The 22,819-nt window shown below is 53.0% G+C and overlaps 2 protein-coding genes across 3 annotated transcripts in view; one reads left to right on the top strand and one right to left on the bottom strand.

The window, feature by feature from the left end:
• The window catches only part of TEX264 (testis expressed 264, ER-phagy receptor), a 39,420-nt gene that overhangs the window by 12,665 nt on the left and 3,936 nt on the right, over window positions 1-22,819 (bottom strand). The window contains exon 4 of the mRNA XM_053989206.1: window positions 18,671-18,892. Within this exon, the coding sequence (XP_053845181.1) occupies window positions 18,671-18,892 (222 nt within the window). The remainder of the gene's footprint in view (window positions 1-18,670; window positions 18,893-22,819) is intronic.
• On the top strand, window positions 58-3,162 carry LOC128813834 (uncharacterized). Of its 2 annotated transcripts, XM_053989207.1 has the most exons (4): window positions 58-138; window positions 245-340; window positions 2,349-2,676; window positions 2,911-3,162. In XM_053989207.1, the coding sequence occupies exons 1-4, from the start codon at window positions 99-101 to the stop codon at window positions 3,101-3,103; spliced, it is 657 nt and encodes a 218-aa protein (XP_053845182.1). In that variant the 5' UTR covers window positions 58-98; the 3' UTR covers window positions 3,104-3,162. The 2 variants fall into 2 exon arrangements, 1 of the variants encoding a protein (XP_053845182.1); XR_008439194.1 differs by lacking the exon at window positions 58-138 and having other exon boundaries at window positions 246-340; window positions 636-2,676.

The following is a 22,819-nucleotide window of genomic DNA, read 5'->3' as shown; positions in this document are numbered from 1 at the left end:
CCAGAGCCACTGGGAAAGCCAATAGTGCAGGGTCCAGCCTAAGCATCGACAGCTCTCTGCACAGAGCCAGTCGAGAGAACAGCTTCCCAGAGGGGCCAATGGACATGTGGCCAGGAGGGCCAGACTCAAGGAGAAGCTGTGAGTTGTTCACAGGGATTGTCTAAACTTCATTTTGGCACAGTGTGCCTGGAACTGCTGCTCACCCTTGTTCTCATTGTGACACGATGTGCTGCTGCCATTGCAGGGAAGCAGAAGGGCACACTGAGCTGGTTCCATCCACATCCTACTGTGACACTGGAGCAACACCAACCACATGAGGAGTTTTTCCATAGGCAGTTGGGTCAGTCCCTTCTGTTTATTATGCTGCCACATGTAAAGAAGGAATAGATGGAGGGTGCAAACACACAGGGGGCTTGTGACCATCGCTGGGGATTGCTGCCTGTTGGGGGGGGCTCACCAGCATCCTCCCAGCCAGCCACAAGCCTCACTGCCACAAGCCCCCCCTTGCCTGTGCTGCTCTGGGCAGTGCCAGCAAGTCAGCTGGCACCTGGGAGAGTGTGGGGAGACCCCTGGGTGACCCACCAGCCCTGCCCTCACATGCCAGACAACACAACTCCCCCACACCTTCCTTACAGCTGGAGGCACCCATCCTCTCCATCTCTCAATGATGGAGTCGGACACTTCAGTCCCAGGGATTTTAAAGGAACAACAAAACTGCGTGGAGCTGAACGGCCCTAAATCAGTTGCTAAAATTAAAAGCTGAAACTGAGCCACCAGCTAGGACTGGGGGGAGCGTGCTGTGTGCCACATCCTCCTCGCTTCCTCACACGCTCCATGCTCGGTGTGTCATCCCTGCTTATCTTAGAACACGGGTGCTAGGTAGTCCTGAGAGGCTTTGCAATTCATTTGCACAGCACTCAGAGACCTTTGGTCTTCTCCCTGTTCAGTCAGGAGACTGATTCCTTGCTGGGCCATTCCTCTGTCCCAAGCCCAGACTGGGAATGTCCCTGTTTCCATTCCTCTTTGCTCAGACAGCACCTTGAGGTTAGATACTGCTCCAAGTCACCCATCTGAGCTGATGAAAGCAAAAAAATAGAGGCACCCCTTCTCCTGGGGTGAAGTGTCTCCTGGGCTGTACTATAAGTGGCATGAATGGCAGCCTGAGGGGGATGTTTCCCCTCAGTTCTTCTCTTGTTACATCCCACCTGGAATAATGCCTCCAGCTCTGGGGCCCCCATGAGACAGCCACAGACATGCCAGGGCAGGTCCAGAGGAGGCCACAGAAACAGTCCAAGGGTTGGAATAACTCTGCTATGGAGACAGGCTGAGAGAGTTATGGTTGTTCAGCCTGGAGAGGAGAAGCCTTTGAGGAGCTATAAAGTGTGCTTGTAAGAGATGTAGATTTTTTACCAGGGCCTGTAGAGACAGGGCAAGGGGCAGTGGGTTTAAAGCAAAAGCTATCAGTTTAGACTGGACATAAAATGCCTTGTGATGAAGGTTGTTAGGCACTGGAACAGGCTGCCCAGAGAAGCTGTGGATGTCCTATCCCTGGGCATAGCCAGGTGCTCGAGGTCAGGCTGGATGGAGCTTTAAGCAACCTGCCCTAGTGAAAGACATCCCTGCCCACAGCAGGGGGGCTGGATTGGATGACCTTTAAATGTCCCTTCAAACCCAACCCAGATTCTGGTCCTCTCTGCTGAGCCACAGCCTAACAATGGGAGACAGGGATGAAGCCTGGGTGCTTAGGGCTGTTCAATGAAGGGCAGCCAGAGGCTGAGGAAAAGCCATCAGCCCAAGAGATGGCTGGGCAGAAGGAAAGACAAATTGCTGGAGGGAGAGGCAGGCAGACATGGCTAACACCAGTAATACCTCAAACATCAAGGAAACCCCAACATCTCAGCTTGCAGCTCCAGCAGGGTACACATGGGGCCGGGCAGGCCCTGCCTCCCAGGGCGACAGCACCGGGAGCCAGCTCCAGCACACGGCACAGCCGCCAGCACCAGCGCCACTGCCAAGGGCTGCGGAACAGCTGCTGCTTCCCAGCCTGGAGAAACTCACACTTCAGAGGTGGTGAGACTGCTCCCACGCACGTGCACTTTACTTTCAAATCCTCTGGGCTGTGAGGTGTTTCAGAAACAGAAGGTGATATTATTGCAATCAAGAAAAGGCCGTTTCCATCAGCCAGCAGGAAAAACGAGTGCCACCACTAGCACTATGGCAGCGGAAAACAATGTCTCGCCAAAGGATAACAAATCCTCCAGGTAGCAGAATACAGAGCCTGGCAATTAGCACCTCCCACACCATCAGCATCCTTGCTTGCCCTCAGCACATTTCCCCCTTCCCTCCAGGCCCCCCATCCTGCCTACAACTAGGACACACCGCCCTGCTGACGTGGCAGTGCCATGGCTCCAGGACAGGCAGGAGAATACCAGCCCCCAAGATCCTGTCCGCAGCAGTGAGAGGTAGTGGGAGTGCATTTGGACCGTGGGAGCCGTGCAACACCGGGCTTGATAGCTTGGGAGAGTTTTTCATTTTCACCTCAGTGAAGGCAGCCCACCATGCAATTTACACCTTGCCCGCCCGCGCTTCCCAGGGCCGAACCACCCAGCTGCTCCCATGGCTCCTCCAGGGCGGGAACTGCAGAGTGGCAGCTGCCAGGCACAGACAAACTGAGAGGTAAAGGAACGAGCCCGGGGAAGTTGGTGGGTTCAGGATATCCCAACACCCTAAGAGGGCTGGCAGGGACCAGGCACAGGCTTCCAGGTCATAGCTGGCTGTTACTGCGAGAGTCATAAACACTTTTCTCCTCCCTGGGATGGAAATTCCATCCTGTTCTCCAGTAAAAGGGAATAAGCTCCAGCCCTACCTCGCTAGAGGCCCTGACACACTCTGGACCTTCTCCTCTTCCAGCACCCACTTGAGCTGCAAGAGAAATCCTGCAGCACACAAAGGAGCATCCATCATCTTCAGAGACGAGCCAGGTAGCAAGTCCCAGCGAGATAAAGCCTCTCAGAAAGTAGCCACGGGCAGTCAGAGCCCCCAGCGTGGGGTTAGGACAAGCCTTGGACAAAACTGCCAGCCCAGACACGTTCAGGTGCATTAGTCCATGTGCTTCCAGGGATGGATCATACTGCCCCCAACTACGGGAATGTCACCTGCAGAATAAAGAGCAGATGGTGCAAACTAACGCAATTCATGCAGCTTGGGTCCCCCCTGGTGTTATGGTTATTTGTTAGTAATTAGTCCTGGAGCAGAGAGTTGCAGAAGTAAAGGAAACTTTTGCATTAAAAAAGATTAGTTTTCTTAAAGACTCAGTGCTTTCCACTTTCCCACGTTCTGCCTTGCTCCTGTACCCACAATGGATAAAATGCCAGCTGGGGAGATGGTACTCACCAGCTTCCCAGAGCTCCATAATAATGTTCTCACACTCTTCCTCCTACCCGACCCCACTACCTCCTATTTTCTTCTCCTCCTTCCCCATCACAGCCACACACAAGCTTCCTGAAGGGGACTTTGATTTTAACCATTCTGAAAGCTCAAGCACTGGATTTCCATCATAAAATAAGGAATCTGTGTAAATCCACATAATCTCTCCTCTCCTGAGGAACCAGTCCTGGGTTCCTGTGCCAGTTCCTAGGAACTCCATCACTACAGGAGCACACGGGTCAACAGCTGCACACGAAAGGAGGAGGTTGAGACTGTGGGAGAGGAGGACCACAGCTGGAGAAGGCTGCCTCTGCTTCAGAGAGCAGATCTCCAAGGACCAACACACTCCTCCCAGCCCTTACAGGATGCTTCTTTAGCATTAAACACAATGCTGAAGGGGTTGATGCAATGATCTCTGCCATCACGGATGACTGGAGCAATGCTAAATCACTTTGCCTGCTCTGTTGCCTTGGCAAGGCTGCCAAGAGCAGCAGCTGTGGCAATTTCTCTGTCTCCTGTCAAGGCAGGGCCTTTCAGGAAAGGGATATCATCCAAGTTCATCTGTTGTTCTGTCTCAGCCAGGCAGCCCACTGCAGTGCAGCCTCCCACCCTGCAAGGGACACCACACAGGTAAAAAGAGCCTCTTTGGAACTTGTGTCTTTGTGATGCTGCTCACAGGGAGAGTAAGTCCTAACCTAGAGTGACCTGCTCTACTGCCATGAGACTCTTGTGGTGACAGATCTTCTTCCATGGATAACTTGGAGAGCTCTTCATCCAGATGGACATTCCCAACTCACCTTGATGGCTTTCTCTCCTGGGCCACCATTCACTTGAGTACTTGCCCTTCTGCAATAAGAATGTTCAGACAAGCTGGAGGCTTGTGGTTTGCAGCCTTCTCACACACGTCCCCACCCACGAGTCCTGTCATGAAATCCGCTTGCAGTAAAGCCAAAGCAACAGCCATGGAGCAGGAGTAGCAGTGCCTGGTGTCCACAGCACATGGGGGCTCTCAGTCACCTGAGACAAGGTCTGAGCTGCCCCTTCCAAATCTCAACCCCTTCCTCTTGCTCTTTGGATTGCAGGCATCTCTAGCTGTTCTTCCACAGCCTCAATCACCAGGACAAACTCAGGTGTCACATCAATGGCCCCAGGAGGAAAATGGAGGAGTGGAATAAATACCCTCCCTGTCCCTTCCTACCTCCTTGAACAACCTTGTCTTTCTGCAACGCCCCCAGCTCCCAGGCTTCATGGAATATATTTCACGATGAGCTAAGCTGAGCCTCACACCATCCCTTCACAGCTGAGAAAGCCAAAAAGGGAAGCTGAAGAACTTAACCTCGCTGAACTTGCACAGATAAAGCCACCCGCAGCCCAGGGCAAAGCCACGATGCAACCGCCTGATTCCCAGACAAAATAGTCCTCCCTCCCCACCCACGGGGACTTACTGTCAGGCTTACTGGCCTCATTTGGAAGTCAAGGAAGATCCAGAGGAAGAGATCAAGCAGGTTTCAGCCTGGTTTGCTGAGGAGGAATAGGCAAGCTGATCACGACATCCCTAAGCACATCTCAAGTACAACACGTTGGCAAATCTGATGTCAGAAAGCAAATTTCCAGGACAGGAGTATCTTCAAAGCTATCAGCTAAGTGCAGCCAACTGTGGAGAAAGATTGTTTGAGCTCCGGCTCAGGGAAACCCTGCACTCACAGGCTTGACTTGGGTGACAGGGATCCCAACCAGGCTCTCTGTGGGGCAGACACCCATGGGCCACTGGTTACCTTTGGTTCACTGCCCCTCCTGCTGCTCTTTCCCTTGCCCCAGGGACACATATCTCCATGTTTTAAATGCAAGCCAGGGCTCGGGACAAGTTCCTTCCTGAATGCTTATAAATGAACAAGAGGCATTTCCCCGCAGGCTTCCAGCAAAAGCACCTTCAAACCCCCACATCCAAGAGCTTGCACTTCTCTTCCCCAAAAACCTGGCAAAGGGCAAAGAGACAGTGACTCTGGCGGGCTCCTGCGTGATGACAATTCCCCCCGGTGAGCTCGGCTAATGAAGCCCCCAGAGCCTGCAGCTGCTGCAGCTGCCGGCGGTAACGACTCGCCCGAGGAAATCCCCAGCGCATCAAACAGCGCTGGCGGGCACAGAGCAAACGGCACAGCCGGGCAGGCTGCCCGCAATGCGGGAGGAGCTGGGAACACAGGCGAGGCGAGCAGGGCGTATAAGGGAGGCAAAGCAGCGGCACCAGGCAGATTCATCAGGGACAGCTCCAGGTGTCCCCGAGCCGGGACGCGCCATTTCAGCGGCCACACGTGCTGGCCGCACTTCTTCACTGGCACTGCTGTGACCGGGCATGGCAAGGCGAGGGGAGGCTGCCGTTCTTCTCCAGCTTTCACCTCCTCCTCCTTCTCCTCCCCTGCCCACCAGGGACCCGGCACAGGTCCCAGGGGGCTCATTACCTTGGTCGGGAGAACAGAGCACTCGCTGAGCAGCGGCCGCGGTGTGCCGGGCGTGCGGGGAGCCAGTGGCTGGCGGTGCCAGCAGGGACACAATCTGAGCGCCTCCAAAGCCGGGCTCTTCTGCCGGCAACAGGGGCAGCAGGGGAGGGGAGCAGCTGCTTTCAGCGACCTTTGCAGTCTGGCAAATGCTTCTCTGCCAGCACAGGATCGTGAGTTTGACTGTGCAGATCAATCAGGAGGAGAAATCAAAGCAGTTAAGCAAGGACAGAGCCCAGCCTGACTCTGCCCTTCCACAAGGATCCCATATGTTCCCAGATGTGTTCCATGAGCTGGTAATGCTCTGGAGATGCATCACACCACTCAGCTTTCCAGATCTTTCCCTCCTGGGGAGCCAACTCCCCATCTGTACCACTGCTCTGACCTCCCTGGTACCCCAAACCATACATAGCCCTGTGTAACACCACTGACGGCAGCACAGCAGCCAAAGCTGCAGCCACCAGAGCTGCCCCAGATCCTCATTAGTGTCCTGAGACCTGGAGGACATCCCTCCTCTTCCCAGTGCTGATGTCCCTCCTCAAACTCTGGGTACCTGGAGGATGGGGAGGACTTTGGGGCAGCATATCTATACCTCTGTCCCATTCTGCCCTTCCCCAAGCAGCTGCAGCTTGCCCTGGGCAGGAAGTGTACTCTGCCTGCTGCAGCTCTGTCCCAGGAAGGCTGCTGGGTCTTGGATAGCAAGAGGGGAGGATTTGGATGTTGGTTCTGTGCCCCAGGGCACAGCAGAAAGCCAGGGCTGAGCCAATGCTATGGGTCCCAAAGCAGCTCCCACCAGGAGACACAGCTGGGAGATGAAGGCGGTGGCTTCTTGGGGTGGCAGGACTTGGGTGGGACAACTGAACTTGGCACCTAGAGACGCACGTGAGAGAGGAGGAGGAAGATGCAAGAACAGAGAGGAGTTGATGGCTGTGTTGCTCCACTGTGAGCCCACAACATCTGTCAGCTCCTGCAGTCACAGCAGCCACTCTGCTTTGCTCATTCCTGTACTGCTCGTCTGAGAAATACCCAAGCAAGTCTTTCTCCACTGACCTCTTGATAAGCTTTTGCCAACTCACAGGCTGGTTACTGAAACACTGGGAGGACCTTACCCCAAGCTGTGAATCTGCACAGCGTGAAGAGCAGAGCAGCTGGCCCCAGCAGATGATAGATATCTACCTTCCTGCATGTCAAGGGCCTGCCATCAGCTCCAGGCAGAAATAAACTCCTGAGTTAATGAGAGCAACCAGCAATCCAGTAGCAGGAAAAAAAATGCAGGTGTCCACAATGGGAATGAGGCCATTGTTTCCCTCCCTGCAGCCTTCCCAGGGTGTTGTTACGTTACAGCCTTACAGAGTGGGAACAGAGCCTGTCAGCAAATGCATGAAACCAACAGGCAGCTGCAGACAGGGTGACTCTGTGATCAGCCATGGCACATTCTCTTCATCCCCCAGGGCCAGGACACCCCTTCAGGTTTCATTTGAAAGGCAACAGCCCCCAGTGCCATGCTGGGACTGGGGCTCCCAGACCAGCCATTTTCCCAGCTGCCTTAGAGCTTCATCTTTGACCTTTGCTGAGTCCATCCCTGTGAAGATAAGGGAAAGAGACACAGTAGCAACTTTAAATGTACTAAGAGATTTTCTGGTTGGTGGTGTGTGGGCTGGGGGAACAGAAGCAGAAATTTCCAGGGGTTGTGTGATGCAAATGTGCCCATCCACAAGTTACCACTGTGATAAGCAGCCAGAGCCAGGGATGCAGAGCAGCTACTAACTTGCTGTCTCCACCGTACTCAGCTTTGTCACCCCTCTTCATCCCTGCAGGGTTGTTATAATTCCTCACATTAGCAGAAGATGCAGGTAAAACCATCTGTCTGTGAAGCGAGCACCCGGTGGTCATTGTACAAGCCGCCAAAAAAAAAAAAAAATCATTCCAATTATTCCATAGCGACAGAAAGTCCCAGGCATCCTTCTGCTCTGAGCCTTTGAAATGTAAAGCCACGCAGTTTGGTGTCATTTAATTTGGAGCTCAGCCTCAGATCAGCAGAGCCTTGCTGAGCCTTAGGAGGACGCAGCCATGCAAAACATACATGTGCAAAATTCAGATGTCAGTGGCCTGGAAGATAAGCATACTCCAAGCTTCACCGGTAACTCCATTTCATGGCCCCAGCATCTTTCTTTTGCCATCCCAGTGTTAGAGGAGGCTGATTCTGTCCCGAAAGCTGTATTGAGCCTTTGCACCAAATCAGTACTAGTTTCTCTCTGGTACTCAGGAGAAGTGACCTCCCATCATCATCTCCTCTCTTAGGAAGGTTTGCTCCTCTCCTCCATACTGGAAGTACATTCTTTTTCAGATTACACACCCAGCCTAGCAGACCTGGCAGGGCAGAGGCATCCTACCTAAGGGAGAGCTTATCTCCAACAAACCCAGTAGAAACGCTCAAGCCAGGCGTGAGCCTCTGCCTCCTCACACTCACCACAGCACTGAGGATCCCAAGAAAGGTGAATGTTGGGTGGGCTGGGGACAAAGAAAGGAGTTGGACTAGAGGCACCATCAGGTGCTGATCAACTCCTGAGGGTAACAGGTACCCTCCATCTCTTACCAACACCGGGCACTGCACTAGATCCTGAGAGAAATCAGCTCAGGGGTGACAGAGGACAAGCCAGTGCTTGTTGTGCTCCCCAGAGAGCCTGGCCCCTCTGCCCACTGTGGTCTGACAGCAGGGGAACAAATACCTTTCCTTGTTCCCATGCAATCAGAGAGGTGCCAGGTGACCCACCCAGCACAATGGCCACGAAGGTGAAGAGAACTGCCATGACTTGTTGCTTGCTTGGGGATGGAGCAGGGGAAGCAGCTCAGGAAGCTTGGACATCCTGCCATGCTGCAGACCTCTATCAGCTGCCTCAGGGCAGTTCTGATCTGGAGTAATCCCTTCCAGCCCCAGGCATGAGTGGTGGAGTTAGAAACTGCCAACATTTCTATTACAGGCTCTGATTTTCCCTGAAGCACAGGCTGGTGTGGCTGAAGCACAGGCTGGAATAAGCTGCCACATGCTGGAAAAGAAAAGACACAAAAGGAGTCCTAGAGCTGAGGGTTCACAAGCACTCTCCAAAAGCCTGCAAGCCAATGATTAAGCATAGCTCAACCTTCCTCTTTCAAGGAGCTCACAGACCCATCTGCAAGCTGCTCTGGAGCCCTGCAACAGCTGAGGCAGCTGGATACCATGAAGATGAACCCAGTCCTGGTAAACCCAGAAGAGTTCAGAGGGCCAGGATTTGGCAGCCTATTGGGACATTCCAAGTTGTCCTGACAATAAACAGGCAGTAGGTGTTTGCTTCTCAAAGCAGGGTGGGATATACTGGCTGTGTGTAGGTCTGCACTGAACCATTGCATCTCTCCATATCCTCCATCCACTCCCAAAGGCTGTGAGTCCCTGTGGGTCTGGGCAGAGTGACAGCCACCAGGCAACAGCACAGAGAGAGGAAAAGCACATCCTGAGCCCATGAAGGCCTCCCCAAGACATGAGCAGCTCCACAGATCTCCACACCTGTCACGGTCATGAGGAGTAGCCTCTGAACACCTCCAGCCTGCTGCCTCTGCCCAGGGCCACCAGCACACAACAGCATCAATTCAAACAGCATCCCCAGGGCAGCAGCTGCTGCAGGCAGGCAGAGCTGACAGCGTTGTGTGTGTGTATTTATCTTCCTGTCAAACAAAGAGACCCCGAGGGACTTCCAGTGTGACCCTTTGCTTGAGAGCAAACAGCTGGGCTCAGTGACCTCACTGGTGCCCCAGCCACTGGTGCAGCCCCAAAGCTGTGCCTCGCCTATGGCACACACGCTCTAGGCAGGAGGAGGAGGAAGAACTGATTTTGTTCTTTCATCCCTGTGATCCGATCACCACCCAACCTCGCGACTCATCCATCCATATTTTGACTCATTGCAGAAGAGAAATGTTTTCACTCTTCTGCCCTCCCCAAAGCGGGGCCTTTCCTACCGTTTTATACCTAACTAGAATTGAAAAAGTGCAAGTTAGTCATAGCAAAATGGTCCCTTTTCTGGAAGTAAAAATGCCACTGCTTTCAAGTGTATTATCTGCCTGCTCCACAGGTTTCAAAGTGGGAGCTTCACAGCCAGGGAAACTGGGCCAACAGCATTTGTTGGAAAAGAGAAATATTTCTATGAAGCTGTTTCGCATTTGATCGGGTTCATTTTGCTATTTCTCAAGCCTGGCACAGCTGGCAAGGTCTCGCTCAGAGGGCTATGGGGAAGAACCTGTCCAGACAAAACTCATTAGTACTCAGCTAAAATAATTGCAGAGAGGCAGATCAATCTCATCCTTGAATTAATTGACTAGCTGTCAAGAAGGGAAGACCCCAAGGTTCAGGACACTGTCGCTGCTGGAAAGAGCTGGACACGTCTCCAGTGCCTGACAAAGAAAACCTTTTGAACTGATTGCATCCTCTGGGATTCTCTATAAATACATCTGGGGAGAGCATATGTACAGATCAAGTCGATAAAGAGATCTGACAGAAAAGCACTGTAGTATTTTACTCTCCCTCCTTGCCCAAGGCAAACCATTTCAGTTCTTTCTCTTCCTTGGACAGCCATATGAAATATCCCCGGCTTCCCTGTGATCATTAATCCTCACTGCAAAGAGGAGGAGGAAGCAGATCTTTAGTCTGAGAAGATTCATCTCTGTGAGAATTTTGCAAGGTTGAGCAAGTCATTACAAAGCTGCTCTCCCAACTTTCCAAAGCAGCAGCTCAGGAAGGTGAGGTGGCTTCCTACTCCCTCCTAGGACCAAAATGCCTCCAAACAGGACCACTGACTGACAGCCAGCACTGGTGCAGGCTTTTGGCTGTCAGGCCATCAGGGGTGCCCACACGGTTTGGCATACACGGGAGGGCAGGCACTTGAAGTTCACTCTTCTTCCAGGAGCTGCCTTTGGAAATGTTCCTGAAAAAGGAGCTGGGATAGCAATAGAGTCAAAATGCTGGATGTCACAGGAAAGCACCCATTGTGGCAGAGACCTGGGGCTGATCTGTCAGCTTGAACCCCTCCTATAGCCAGAGGCTTTCAAGATGCAATTGTGTGCTAGATAACCACACTCCCTTTGCCATCAAAGGTTGTACCAGACTCTCTTTGCATGCACCTTCCAACCTGTTCCCATTTTGTGATCAATTAGAACTGGGAGGCCACAGTGGCAGGAGCCTGCATCCCACACCAGCTGCTTTCCTAGAATCAAGACTCCCCTGCCTGCTGCTAGGACAGACTCTTGCACAGAATCAACAAAAAGTTGAGGAAAACCTGGGTGATTTCACACATGCCACAAGCTGCAGAGGCAGGGAAGGGTCTTTGTAACTACCAAAACTCAAAGCTGGTCAGCAAATCTTTCCTGCTCAAAGCAGCAATGCTATCAGAGCTGCAGTTTCCCACCTGCTCCCGTGCAAGAGCCGAACAGCAGAGCCAAAACAGAAGCTGCACAGTTTGCTTGCAAGAGGAAAGGTGTGTGCAGGTACAGGCAGCAGAGCAGCAGGAATGGTACGAGCACAGGCTGGGAAACCAGCACACGCTGACTGGTGCACACTGACGTGCCTGGCACAGGCAGCACTGAACATGAAGCATGGTCAGTGTTAATTCACAGCCTGCCCTCAAGGACCATGGAGAAGGTGACAGCAGATGAGTAGTGGCCTGCGGCTGCCACATTCCTCTGGGGAAAGGGAAAGTGGGGCTGCCTGCTGCGGGTGGCAGGAGACGTGACGCGGAGCCCCGGATCCCCGTGTGTTCCGTTAGCCGCGCAGGAGGAGCGCGCTCCCTGCAGACACAGGTTGGACAGACCCGTTCCGCTGCACAACCCACCCCGCTCCAAAGGCCCCCACGGCGCTACACGGCACTGCCCACCAAACCCCCTTCCACCTGGCTCAGCCCTCAGCCTGACCTCGTGGGCATCCTGCCCTCCCCTGCCCGCTCCACGCCGAAGGCGAGGTCACTCAGCTCGCAGGACTGAAACATCTTTGGATGGTTTTGTCGCTAAAAATATTTAATAGCTAAAAGTCGCTGCGAACGCACGAACTGATGTGATGTGACATCCAGCTGGGGGGTGCCAACCAGCAGTGAGCAGGCGGCCTCGCTGCAGAGAGCCCACTGAAACCAGCTGTCAGTGCAGGTCAGAGAGAGATGAACGTGCCCGCAAAGGCACAGACACCCCGGGGTCCCTCTCCGCTCCCTGCTGTTGCATATCACCTTTTGGACAGGCTCGAGCTGGAGCATCACAGAGCCTACCCCTCCCCTGCTCCTCCTGCCCAGCCTGAGATCCAGAGCTTCACTGGCTCCTGGCAGAGAGCACACACCAGCCAAAGGTGTTCTCCAGCACTGCCGACCAAGCCACTCCGGTCCTTGTCCTCAACATCAACCAGGTTGGTGGACAACCAAGAATGGTCCGTGAATAGTGCACAAGCCACATGTGACATGACCTACAGCCCAGCTTGGGAACATGCAAGGGCTCCCAAAACACTTTCCCTGGAGCCTGTATCCTTGCTCCAAACATCTGACAGCCCACAGGCAAAGAGCCTGTCACACTGTCAGCTCTGGTCTCGTCCTTGACATCAATAGAAGATGGACACATCAAATCCTCTAAGACTCTCTAGGATTTTTCCCGCTGTTGTTACTGGATGTGTGAGGATCACTTCTCAGCAGTGTCAGGTAACCTCCTGTCTTCCTGGGAACCCTGCAGACCTATACCTAAGAGCACATGGGCTTAAACTGAAGGTCATCCCACCCAGCCAGGCAGCTGAGCTACCACCCCTAACCCCAGCACCCTCTTTAAGCAAATTGATTCCCAGTCACACTAGGGCATGGGAAAAAGGCAGGAGAAGGATCGAGGGCTCCATTTCCCAGAAAGCCACTGGCATATTCTGCAGGGTAACCCATTGATGAGGAAGAACGTCAACTGGTTAAGTCTTGCCAGACCCACGTGATGAGACACTGAGGGCAGCAAAGACCCAGGTTAGTGGTGATAAGTTCTGGATAAAGGTATCCTGCTCCTCTCCTTCTCTCTAGAGAGAGGGATATATGGCTTTGAGTGGTCCTGGCTCAGCAAGGGCTCCCCCTTGGGCAGTAGTCTTCAGCTTCAGGTCCCCAGGGCTTGCAGGAGAGCCAAGGAGTTCATGAGGACAAATGAAGCTGTGGCTGAGGAACACAGGACTGAGCATCTGTTAATAATTCCTAGACCTCTGGAGGAAAATTCAGGCAGCAGTTGATTGGCTGAAGCTGCCACTGTGATCAGCTCTCACGCACGTGCAGACTGAAGCCAGAGCTGCTCACACACGACAAGCTGGCATTTAAAAATGCTTCATGCACAGAGACTGAAATAAATAAACTAAATCATCCAGGAGAAAGAATTTAAGTGGAAAAACATCCCAATAATTGAGCCATTTTTGCAAATGTTTTATCAGCTCCCAACCCCCAACCTCAGCCTCCCAACAGAGCCAAGCAAAAGAATGGCCTTTAAAGCACAAACCACCTGGGATAGGAACACAACTCCACAGACCTTCATTTAAAACAGCTGGGAGAAAAGGATTTTCAACAGATCTGAGCAAAGGCAGCAGGCTCAGCAGCATGGTCAGGTGAGCCAGACGGGAAAGATGAGGTGCAGCCTCACAAGGGTGCTGAGGCTCAGCTGCCATAAAGGACCACTTAGGCCCCCAGCTCCCCCCAGACAGAAGCATCCGTGTTATTGAGCTGTTTGGGGCACTAAGTAGGGGAGAAGTGTCTGAAGGATGGCACAGATCCTGGATAGGTCAGCCAGGGGAAACCTCAGCAGCACCAGTAGAAGGGAGGAGTGTTCCCTGAGTACTTCTGCACTGAAATTAGGACAAAGTCAGCCGACATCGGTAGAGGATGCAGGTGAAATGTCTGTTCTTCCATAACAAAAAAAACCACATGGCTTGCAGGCCCAGATAACACACATTTTAACATGCTGAAGTCCCCACTGACAAGCTGTCCACATGTCAAAGGGTGATTTCTGGCCAGCTGGAGATGCTAAAAAGTCCCAGGAGAGACAGCAGCCTATACCTGCCAACATTCAATGGGTAAATAACTGACTTGAACAAGCACAGACTGCCCAGGCAAAGACAGCCAAGACAAAATACACGGATGGCTGCAACTGGGCCAGATCACCAGGAAGCAAAGGAGATCAGCATAATTAACGCCAACCAACACTCGTTTACAGCTGTCAGATCCTGTTGGCAAACAGGATTTGTTTTAGTGGGGAGGGCGGGCTTGACTGATAAACAAACCAGCCCTCGTGCCATTCAATCAAGCTCAGAGAAGATGCAGGACTTGGCATCATTTCCTGTTTTTGACTGAGGAACTACAACTCCATCAAAGGGCACAGGCACGTGTTTGAAGTTGCTATTAGCTGGCTCAGATCAAACCCATGACTGGGGGGTCTGTGGCAGGGGACAAGTTCTCCACCAGAGATTCATGTGCAACAGCAATACAACCGTTGCTGAAATAAAGCATGTGTTTGAGCTACTGACAAATCACAGAACTTTCTAAGCTGAAAATAGGTCCAAAAAAGAAACTGGAAATTAAGGTCAGAAAATATGGAAAACATTGGAAAATTTGGGAACTTTAAAAGCTTTTTGTATTTAGCTTAGCAAAGAGAGAGGCAAGAGGTGACTGCATCATAAACTGCCAAAGCTGACAAGGGGAGCAAAGCTTGCTCCAAGCTAATGGTCCAAGGAATAACACATTTCCCTGGCTGTAAACAGGAACAAGCCACATCTTTCTAGCACCTTGTGGAGCTCCTTTTTTGGGGAGCTGAGGTGTGGAGGAACATGACAGCCTCTGTCAGGCAGGAGCCAACCTGATAGTTCCCAAATATTTCCTGACATCACAGAGTCCATGCCAGCCATTCTTGCCTGAGATCTGCATTGTAAAGGAGTGATTCACAAGTCCATGGAAGTGGGAAACTTGTGATTACAGAGTCCAGGGGAAGCAAAAAAGCTGGGAGTTTAGCTGAACTTGGAGGATACCTTTACAAGACCATCTAAAGACATAAAACGCCAGTTTTCCAAGTTAGGCAGAGTCAGAATTTGAGGTCAGTCAGCTGGTGCTCTGGAGAGTACAAGGCAGTCAGGATGATACTGACATCCACTTCCATCTACCTTGGCTGAAGATCACAAAACTGACCCCAAAAAAAAAAAAAAACCAAACACAAAAAGAGGCCATGTTGAAGCAGGCACTTCTAGGGCTGTAGCGGGAGACACCTGCCAGCTCTGCCTTGGATGCAATTAGCCACCTCTCCAGCTGCCAGGGGAGACCAACAGCCAGGAGGTCCAAGCCCACCCACCTGGCAGTGCCCACTGGATGCTAGAATGGATGCAGAGAGATGCAGGGACACACAGCCCACCACAGAGAGCTCATTATACCTAAAGCAGAAGAAACATTCCTTGAAATGGCAGGAGGTTACAGGGGAATAACCTGCTCCCAGACCTGTCAGAAAGGGTTCCCACCAGAGAAGAGCTTTCTCCTTTGCTCCCAGGAGTTGGGAGTGCCTGGTCTGACAGGCAGCTGTGTTGTGGGCTAGGAGTACACATCCCAGGAAAGCAGGGCATACCTGCCTGGAGGCAGAGAGAAGCAACATCAGAGGTTATTAGGGAGGAAATGCTTTTAAGGGACACTAAATAACCCCAGCCTATGCCTTAAATAACCCATGTTCAGAGTAATGAGCCAGCAGCCCCTCCTGGGCTCCTCAGAAGGCGATTCTAGCCAGTAAGTCACTGCCAGCCTGCTATCCCAGGGGAAAGATGTCCTCTTACCTGCCAAGGATGGCTGCAGCCATTTCCCCACAGCTCCCAAAAGCCAGGCCTGCAGCAGAAGTCTCACACAAATGCCAGCTCCTGTGTTCACAAGAGCCAGGGGGGCAAAGATGCATGCTGCAAGGATAGCCTGGACATGAGACCTCCTGCTCCATGCCAGCTCATCTCCCTTCCACCCTTAATGAAAGGAGACTGTCACCCTACTGCTCTTTTTAAATTCTTGTTATAAATTTATTTTTAACTTTTCCTGTCCCTCCAAAGTCATGGCAGACTGGGAAACACGAAGTCCAGACTGCTAAAAGCCAGTACCACTGCACCCCCACTGCTTGGGAAACATGAGCCACGTGCATTCCTGGTAACTTCTGCACAGCACCAGCAAGCCCAGAGGGAGCCACAGATCTCATCCACATCCACCAGCCTTTGGGACTAGATGTCCCTAAGTTAACCTCAGGGGATGCCATGGGAAGGCTGCTGGAGTGCCATCCGTGGTAAGGCTTCTTTCAACTCTGGCCCAGACTTCCCCCCCACCTCTTACTGCCCTGTTCCCTCAGCTGGACCCCAAACCCTCAGCTCCTTTGCCCTACATGCCCCCCTCCAGTCCCCTTCTCCTCCAATTCCTCTTCTCTGTTTATCAGCATCTCCAAAACTTTCCCAACGTTGCAACTTTATTCCTGCCTCCTTCAGCTCCCTTTCCATCCCCAGCTCTCCCACACCTTCTTTCTAGGACTAGGCAGCCATGTCATCCTCCCTCCACTTCAGCTAATTCCCTCTCTCCATGGGAGCCAGCTTTTCATCCCTGCCACTGAGTCCCCTTTCATGCCTCATGGCTTTTAACTTCTGACCTCCTAAGACGGGAGAGCTGTGGGGGACTTGCTCTTGGCAGGCCTGACACCCAGCTCTCATTAAGAGCACCTTTACCAAAGCAGGCACACAGGAAATAAATAAATAAAGTAAATCTGTCTCACTGCTCTCTCGGGTTGCTTAAGGGAGTTGGGCTCCGGGGGTGGGATGAAGGATGCTATTTGGAGAAGCTGTCTCCATGGCAACCCCCATTCCCACCACCGAGCGGGCACAGGTCACCTGTTTCCATGAAAGTTTCCCCCTTCCCTCCCCATCCTTCCATCCCAGGAAGTGCCAGCACAGCCCCAGGGGTGCAGACAGTCCAGGCTGACAATTAATTAAGTGAATGACACTGGAGTGGCAGGGATGCTGCTGGCACAGCTGCAAACGGCCTCCTGAGTCCCCTGTGCCACACTGGAGAAAGGCAGGGCATCCCCACGGTGCAGTGTGCAGGGAGCAGCAGCACCCACTCCCCTCTGCCCTCCTGGCAAGGTAAATCCACTCTCTTCCTGCCTGTGTCCCCACGGTCAGTGCCAGATGGGCAGGGGGTCCTGCTCTGCAGCAGGACATTAGGACAGGCACAGGCACCCTGACCCACGTGCTGCTGGGACTGGGGCAAAAACCAAAATGTGTCCCCTCCCTCTGCAAGTGCCTGTGGGTGCTCTGTTTCCATATGATTTCAGTTATTGTAAATCGAAACCGACCGCTCCCATTAAACACTACCAGGTGCTCCCAGAAGAACCCGTGGTTCCCTTTTTAGCACTAACAGCTCCATCTCTCATGCAGCAGATGCGCTGCCAGGACCTTTCCCCGGCTCAGGCAGCGTCAGCCCGGTGTCTCCGAGCACTCCCGCGGCCAACCTGACGCTCCCGCCCGCGCCAGCCCCCTCCGTGCACGCCCGCGCATCCGCCACAGGGCTGGCAGCACTGCCTGATGCCCCCACAACGGAACGGGCACAGCTCCAGGAGGAGACACAGAGGATGGAGCGAGAGGATGAGAACAGGGGACTGGTTCTGCTTTCCAGAACGGGGCTAAGGAGCACTGGTGGTGTCACCTACTGCCGGCACTAATGCGTGTTCCGCCAGTAGCAGTGGGCAGCTCCTTGCAGCCAGAGTGGACAAGAGGGTCGGCAAAGACCAGCTGAAGTTCCAGGATTGGCACCCAGCAGCCATCCTGCAGCACAGCGCAGGCTGGAGGGATTCACACGGTTCCCCCACAAGGCTGGGAGTTTCGCCAGGAAAAGCAAGTTTATAAATAGTGTGTTTCAACATGAACAAACGAAAGCGTCAGAACTCCACAGTCAGATAAGCCAAGGGCTGAGCACCGGCCCCTCCACAGCATCCTCCCCCACTGGGAAGGACAGTCCCTTCCCTCCATCACCCAGCTAGCCAGGACCTTCCTTGCTCTCTGGAAAGCCTGCATCTGGAGGTGTCTGTGTCAGATGTGCTGCTTGGGAACACCCTTGCCACAGCTGCCCTGGCAGCCAGAGCAAGGCAGCAGAGCTGACTTCAAAAAGACCACAAGCAGCAGGGATGGCCACTCGGGGCAAGGGCAAACACAGCCCATAGCAGCCAGCTACCCAGCCAGGGCCAAGACCCACAAATTTCAATGTGTTGCTTGAAAGAAAGTTTTCATAAGCTCACAGGCCAGAAAGTTTCTAACTTCTCCTCGTGTTACTAAAGAAGACAGCTGCCCCATCGGCGAGGCTGGCACTCAAAACAGAAGCTCCATAGCATGAAGCATTACACCGAAAGGCACATACTTGCCAGATCCTAACAACAAGAAAGAGACTCAAGGGGAAAATCAGCTTTTATCTCTGTGTTAAGGAGAAAAACAGCAAGTTATTAGATGGGAACTTGTTTCTCATAAACACAAAACAGCAGAAAAGACACCTTTGTGCCTATTGAGCGAATGGAAGGACATCCCTGCTGGGGACCTACCTGCCAGATTGCAAAAGCAGGAGATCTTGATGGTAGTGCCCAAGGGAAAACATCAAGACATGACACATCAGAGCAGCCCTCAGCTGTCAGGAAGAGAAGCCTCTGACAGCCCACTGAACACATGCAATGCTCCTCACGCCACGCTCGCTTACCTTGATGTAAGCGTCAAGGGCTGGGTGGACACGGTTGACTGCCAGATGGATGGACAACGGTGTTGTGAATGGGAAGGTCGCCATGACCACGTGACTGGGAGCAGGGAAGCTGAAGATCTTAAAGCCATACTTCTGGAACCGTTTGATCTGCTCTTCCGACGGCTTCGCGTCTCCCTCGCTCAGGATGCGGCCTATGGCGAAGCGGCACTTCTCTGGAGACACCTGATTCAAGGGGACAGACAGACGGTGTCAGAAGAAGAGAGAGGCTTGAAACTGGCTAAAACCTCAACTTTTTGAGGCTGGAGGCAGGAGATGACCATAAACCAGTAAAGGCAATGGCCCAGCACGATCGGGCACACCAAAGCAGGTGCCCAGTCCTAACCCAGGCTGATCCAGGCCAAATCATCTACACTCCTCCCAGCCTAAAAGCACAGCCCAGTGCGGAAGGTGCTGCTCCGCTCCTTGGAGGGTAGAAGGACTTGCAGCAGACAAGAGCTAAACCCACCAAGCTGCTCACTCAAACCTGTCCCAGGTGACAGTCACTGCAGGAAGTGTCTCTCCTGATCCTGCATCAGACACCTTTCTGTCAACAACCGGTCGCAGCCATCCCCTTCTGCAGGACACCCCTGCAGCTTAGGGAGAGGGCTTAGAGATGTGATCACAGCTTACCCAGTTTGCCTCCACCCCACCCCTGAGGAAGTCCCCTGGCAGCCGTGTGCACATGCCACCAACCACCATGGGCCACCGGCACTAAGCTGGAGAGAAATCCTGAGGCTCCCAGGTCCTTCCAAAGCAGGCACACTCAGCATGGCAGTTTTGGGGTGGGGAAACTGAGGCAGGTAAGACCTGCATGCAGACACCCAGCTGTTTGTAGTAACATGAAGAGAAACATATTCACTCCTATCCTGAACTGCAACAACATACAAAACCTAAAGCATGCTCTCTTTACAGATTTGTCATTAAGACAGGGGGTACAGGGCTCTCAGTCCAGCAAGGGGGATACTCAAAGCCCTGCCACCACCACAGTGATGGCCCATGGGACTCCAGCCATCTCCACAATTAATTAATTGTTTAAAGCTGACCCAGGCCACAACTTTTATTTCTAGTTTTCAACAGAATCTCACCACTTGACTTCAAGCTTATCCACAGCCCTGGGCAGGAACGTGAGAGAGGGCTGGACAACCTAGCCACTTCCCCTGACATAACCTAAGGGCACAAAGGTGTCACAAAACTCTCACAGGGACGATGTGAAGCTAAGAGAGGATGCACCAAGGCCAGCGTTTTACCCATTCCCATCCCCACGCAACACCACAAGGGGATCTGTGCTCCCTGATCTCATCTTTGCTGTACTAAAGCTCACCAAAGCTTCCTCCTGCAGTGTAACCACTCTGCACTCCCTGCCCTTGCCTTTCCCTTAAACACCTTCTGATGTGGCAGAGCAGGACCGTTCCGGAGGGGGAACACAAACAGATGTAAATGGAAGGAGGAAAGCAGCCTGTGGAGCAGCATCCATCAGGCTGGGGACACGTCTCATGGCTCGCTCTTGCCCTCCTGTGCTGCAAGAGGGAGCTGCAGACAGGGCTGTGCCCAGCATCCATCACCGCTCCGGGCAGGAAAGGAGAAGCAGATCCACCCCAAAGACAGCAAGAGGCAGCCATAAATGGCATCGCTGGGAAATGAGCCAGATGAAACAAGGAGATATGGGAAACTAGATTAAATTCCTTTAAACATTCAATCTCCATTTATGTCCTGAGCAAAGACAGCTCAATCCCAGCCCCAGAGCGACTGTTGGAAGGACGGGAGCTGCTGGAGTGGGCAGCAATGCATGGCCAGGCATGTTTGCTTCCTCCCTCCTCCTTTACCTTTCCTTTTCACAGCATGTAGCCCTACAGACGTCTTTCCAAGGGTAGCAACAAGGCAGATTTGCCTCAGAAAAGGAAAAGGAAAAGGCTCCACTTAAACCCAGCCTTTCCCTAACAGATTTGTCTACTCCAGTAGGCAGGTGCTGATCAAAGCCTCTGGTCCCTCAAGCATCCTGACACAGAAGTTCTGGAAATTATTGTTTAACCTATCCATCAGCTTTGCCAATTGGAACAAAACCCATTTCTGCATTCACAGAGCAGTTTGGTCTTATCCATCCAACACTTGAGCACAGGCTTGTGGCTGAGCACATGGACTGCAGGCAAAAGTCCCTGGCATGTGCCCATAGCTATACGTGAGCAGGAGCTTGGCTGGAGCTGAGCACAAACCCACCCGCCACATCCAGTCCTTGCTGAGGAGTTATATTTGTTCCTGCCAGAGGTGGGAAAAGGAGGGAGAAGTCCTCTGGGCTGCTAAATATTAAATAAAAAGGAGAGAAAAAAAAAAAAGAAGTTGAAATTAATATTAATCTCATCCATTAAAACACATAAAACATTGCTGGCAGGGTTTTGGCAGCACTCGGGGAGCATCCTTGTGTGAATGTTGGGAGAGCCAGGAGTCAGCAGGGAGCCCCAGGGATGCTGATGGCAGTGGCTGCCCTGAGGACTGGCATGACTCTGAGGCAGACCACATGCTCCAGGCCATGGGGCTCCCCCCAGCCCCACTCCCAGCCAAAAGCAGCATACGGCTGCTGCTCTCCAGCTCAGCATTCCCATCTTTTCTCTTAGCCAGAGCTTCCTTTGACCCAGCAGCACAGTAAATGTCACATGGCACTTGCTGGCCACCAGCCCCTTCCTGTCCCAGTGCTGGGGGCACCAAACCCCCCAGGAGCCATGGCTGGGGGTGGCTGTCCAGCCAGAGCCCTCCAGTGCTCCACCCCCGACACCACAGGACGCAGCCAGCACGTTCAGCTGCCTGATGACAAAGGTCTATTTTTAGAGACAAGTCAACATCCGTGGCAAGTGGCCAGCTCTGGGCGGGCCGGCTCTGCCAGAGGGTGCTTCACCGAGGTCAGGAGAGCACTGAGAATGAGGAGGAAGAGGAGGAAATCATCTCTTCCTCCCAGGGGAAAGGCAGCCTGGGTGACCAATCCCCTGTGGAACCTCCAGGAATGAGGAGCCAGCAGTGCACACCATCTCCCAAGCCATCATGGCTCAGTGGACACGAGCACACAGGGAGCCCCATGGGACACTGGGGTGCTCTGCACCTGAGCCAGCACATCAGGTACAAGCACTGCAGTCTCAGCCAAGAGACCAAGCCACAGCTGGCCCTTTCTTCATCTGCCCACAGGCAAGAGAACCATCTGCCCAAACACATTCTCACTCCCAGCACCCTGCCTGGCCTGACCAGCCTGTTGGTGATAGGCAGATGTGTGTGGGGACCGTTTCAGGAGCCAAAGATCAGCACGTGGAAGGTCCCACCAGCACCCCAGCTGCTCCAGCAGACCAGGTCTGACACTGTGCTTGTGGATGGCAGGCAAGGGGAGGCTCCTGCTACTACGCAGAGCTGCAGGCACTGCAGCTGTATCCTGCACAGCCCTCCTGTGCCCCAGCCACCACAGTGGCTAGAGAGACAGGAGGCTCAGGCCAGTGTCACCTGCTCAGTGTCATGAGCAAAGGCAGCCAGAGAAGGGCAAGGTCCATGGGGCTGCCTGCCAAGCCTTGGAGGGCAGGTTAGACTCTTGCACAAGGAGGAACAGTTGGCTTCCAAAACCCTGGATGGCCACCAGAGACAAGGCCTGCAGCCCCACTGCCTTCTCCAGCCACAGGGTGAAGGCAGAGATGCAGCAGATGCAGCAAGAGGAGAAAAAAAAAAAAAAAAGACCTGGAAGGGGAGGCAGCTTCACCCTGCACTGACAGCCCAAATTTTCAGGGTCAGGTCAGAGTTACTCCTTCCTAGTTTCACCCGGTGCTACCAGGGAAAGTATTCCCTGTGCCAGCCAGGGCAGGAGTTACCATAAATATCCTTATCAGAATCTGTGAGCCCCAGCAGTACAGGCTTTTACTAGCCCAGGCCTTAGCAAACAAAGAGCCAAGGCACAACACCCTTGCTACAATGTCAGCTGAAAGACTGCATGGCAACCGCAGGCATGTACAAATCACATCCCTGGAGCAGGACAGCACTGGGAATGGACACTGAGCCCTTCCCACAGCACTGACTGCCTGCTCTGTGTCTGGAGACCACAGCAGCAGCATCAGGATTCTCAGCTCCATTTGTATCCTCAACACA

Source organism: Vidua macroura, chromosome 13, assembly GCF_024509145.1.
Source record: "Vidua macroura isolate BioBank_ID:100142 chromosome 13, ASM2450914v1, whole genome shotgun sequence".
Classification (NCBI taxonomy): Eukaryota; Metazoa; Chordata; class Aves; order Passeriformes; family Viduidae; genus Vidua; species Vidua macroura.
Note: the sequence above shows the minus strand (reverse complement) of the source record. Positions and strands in the feature narration are given on the sequence as shown.

What these genes read in the sequence shown, in the direction of transcription:
- LOC128813834 (XM_053989207.1), top strand. Translation starts at nt 99, where the DNA reads ATGGACATGTGGCCAGGAGGGCCAGACTCAAGGAGAAGCT. An exon ending in GTTTTTCCATAGGCAGTTGG is followed by an intron (nt 341 to 2,348) that starts GTCAGTCCCTTC and finishes CCTTCCCTCCAG; the next exon opens with GCCCCCCATCCTGCCTACAA. An exon ending in AGGCACAGACAAACTGAGAG is followed by an intron (nt 2,677 to 2,910) that starts GTAAAGGAACGA and finishes CTCCTCTTCCAG; the next exon opens with CACCCACTTGAGCTGCAAGA.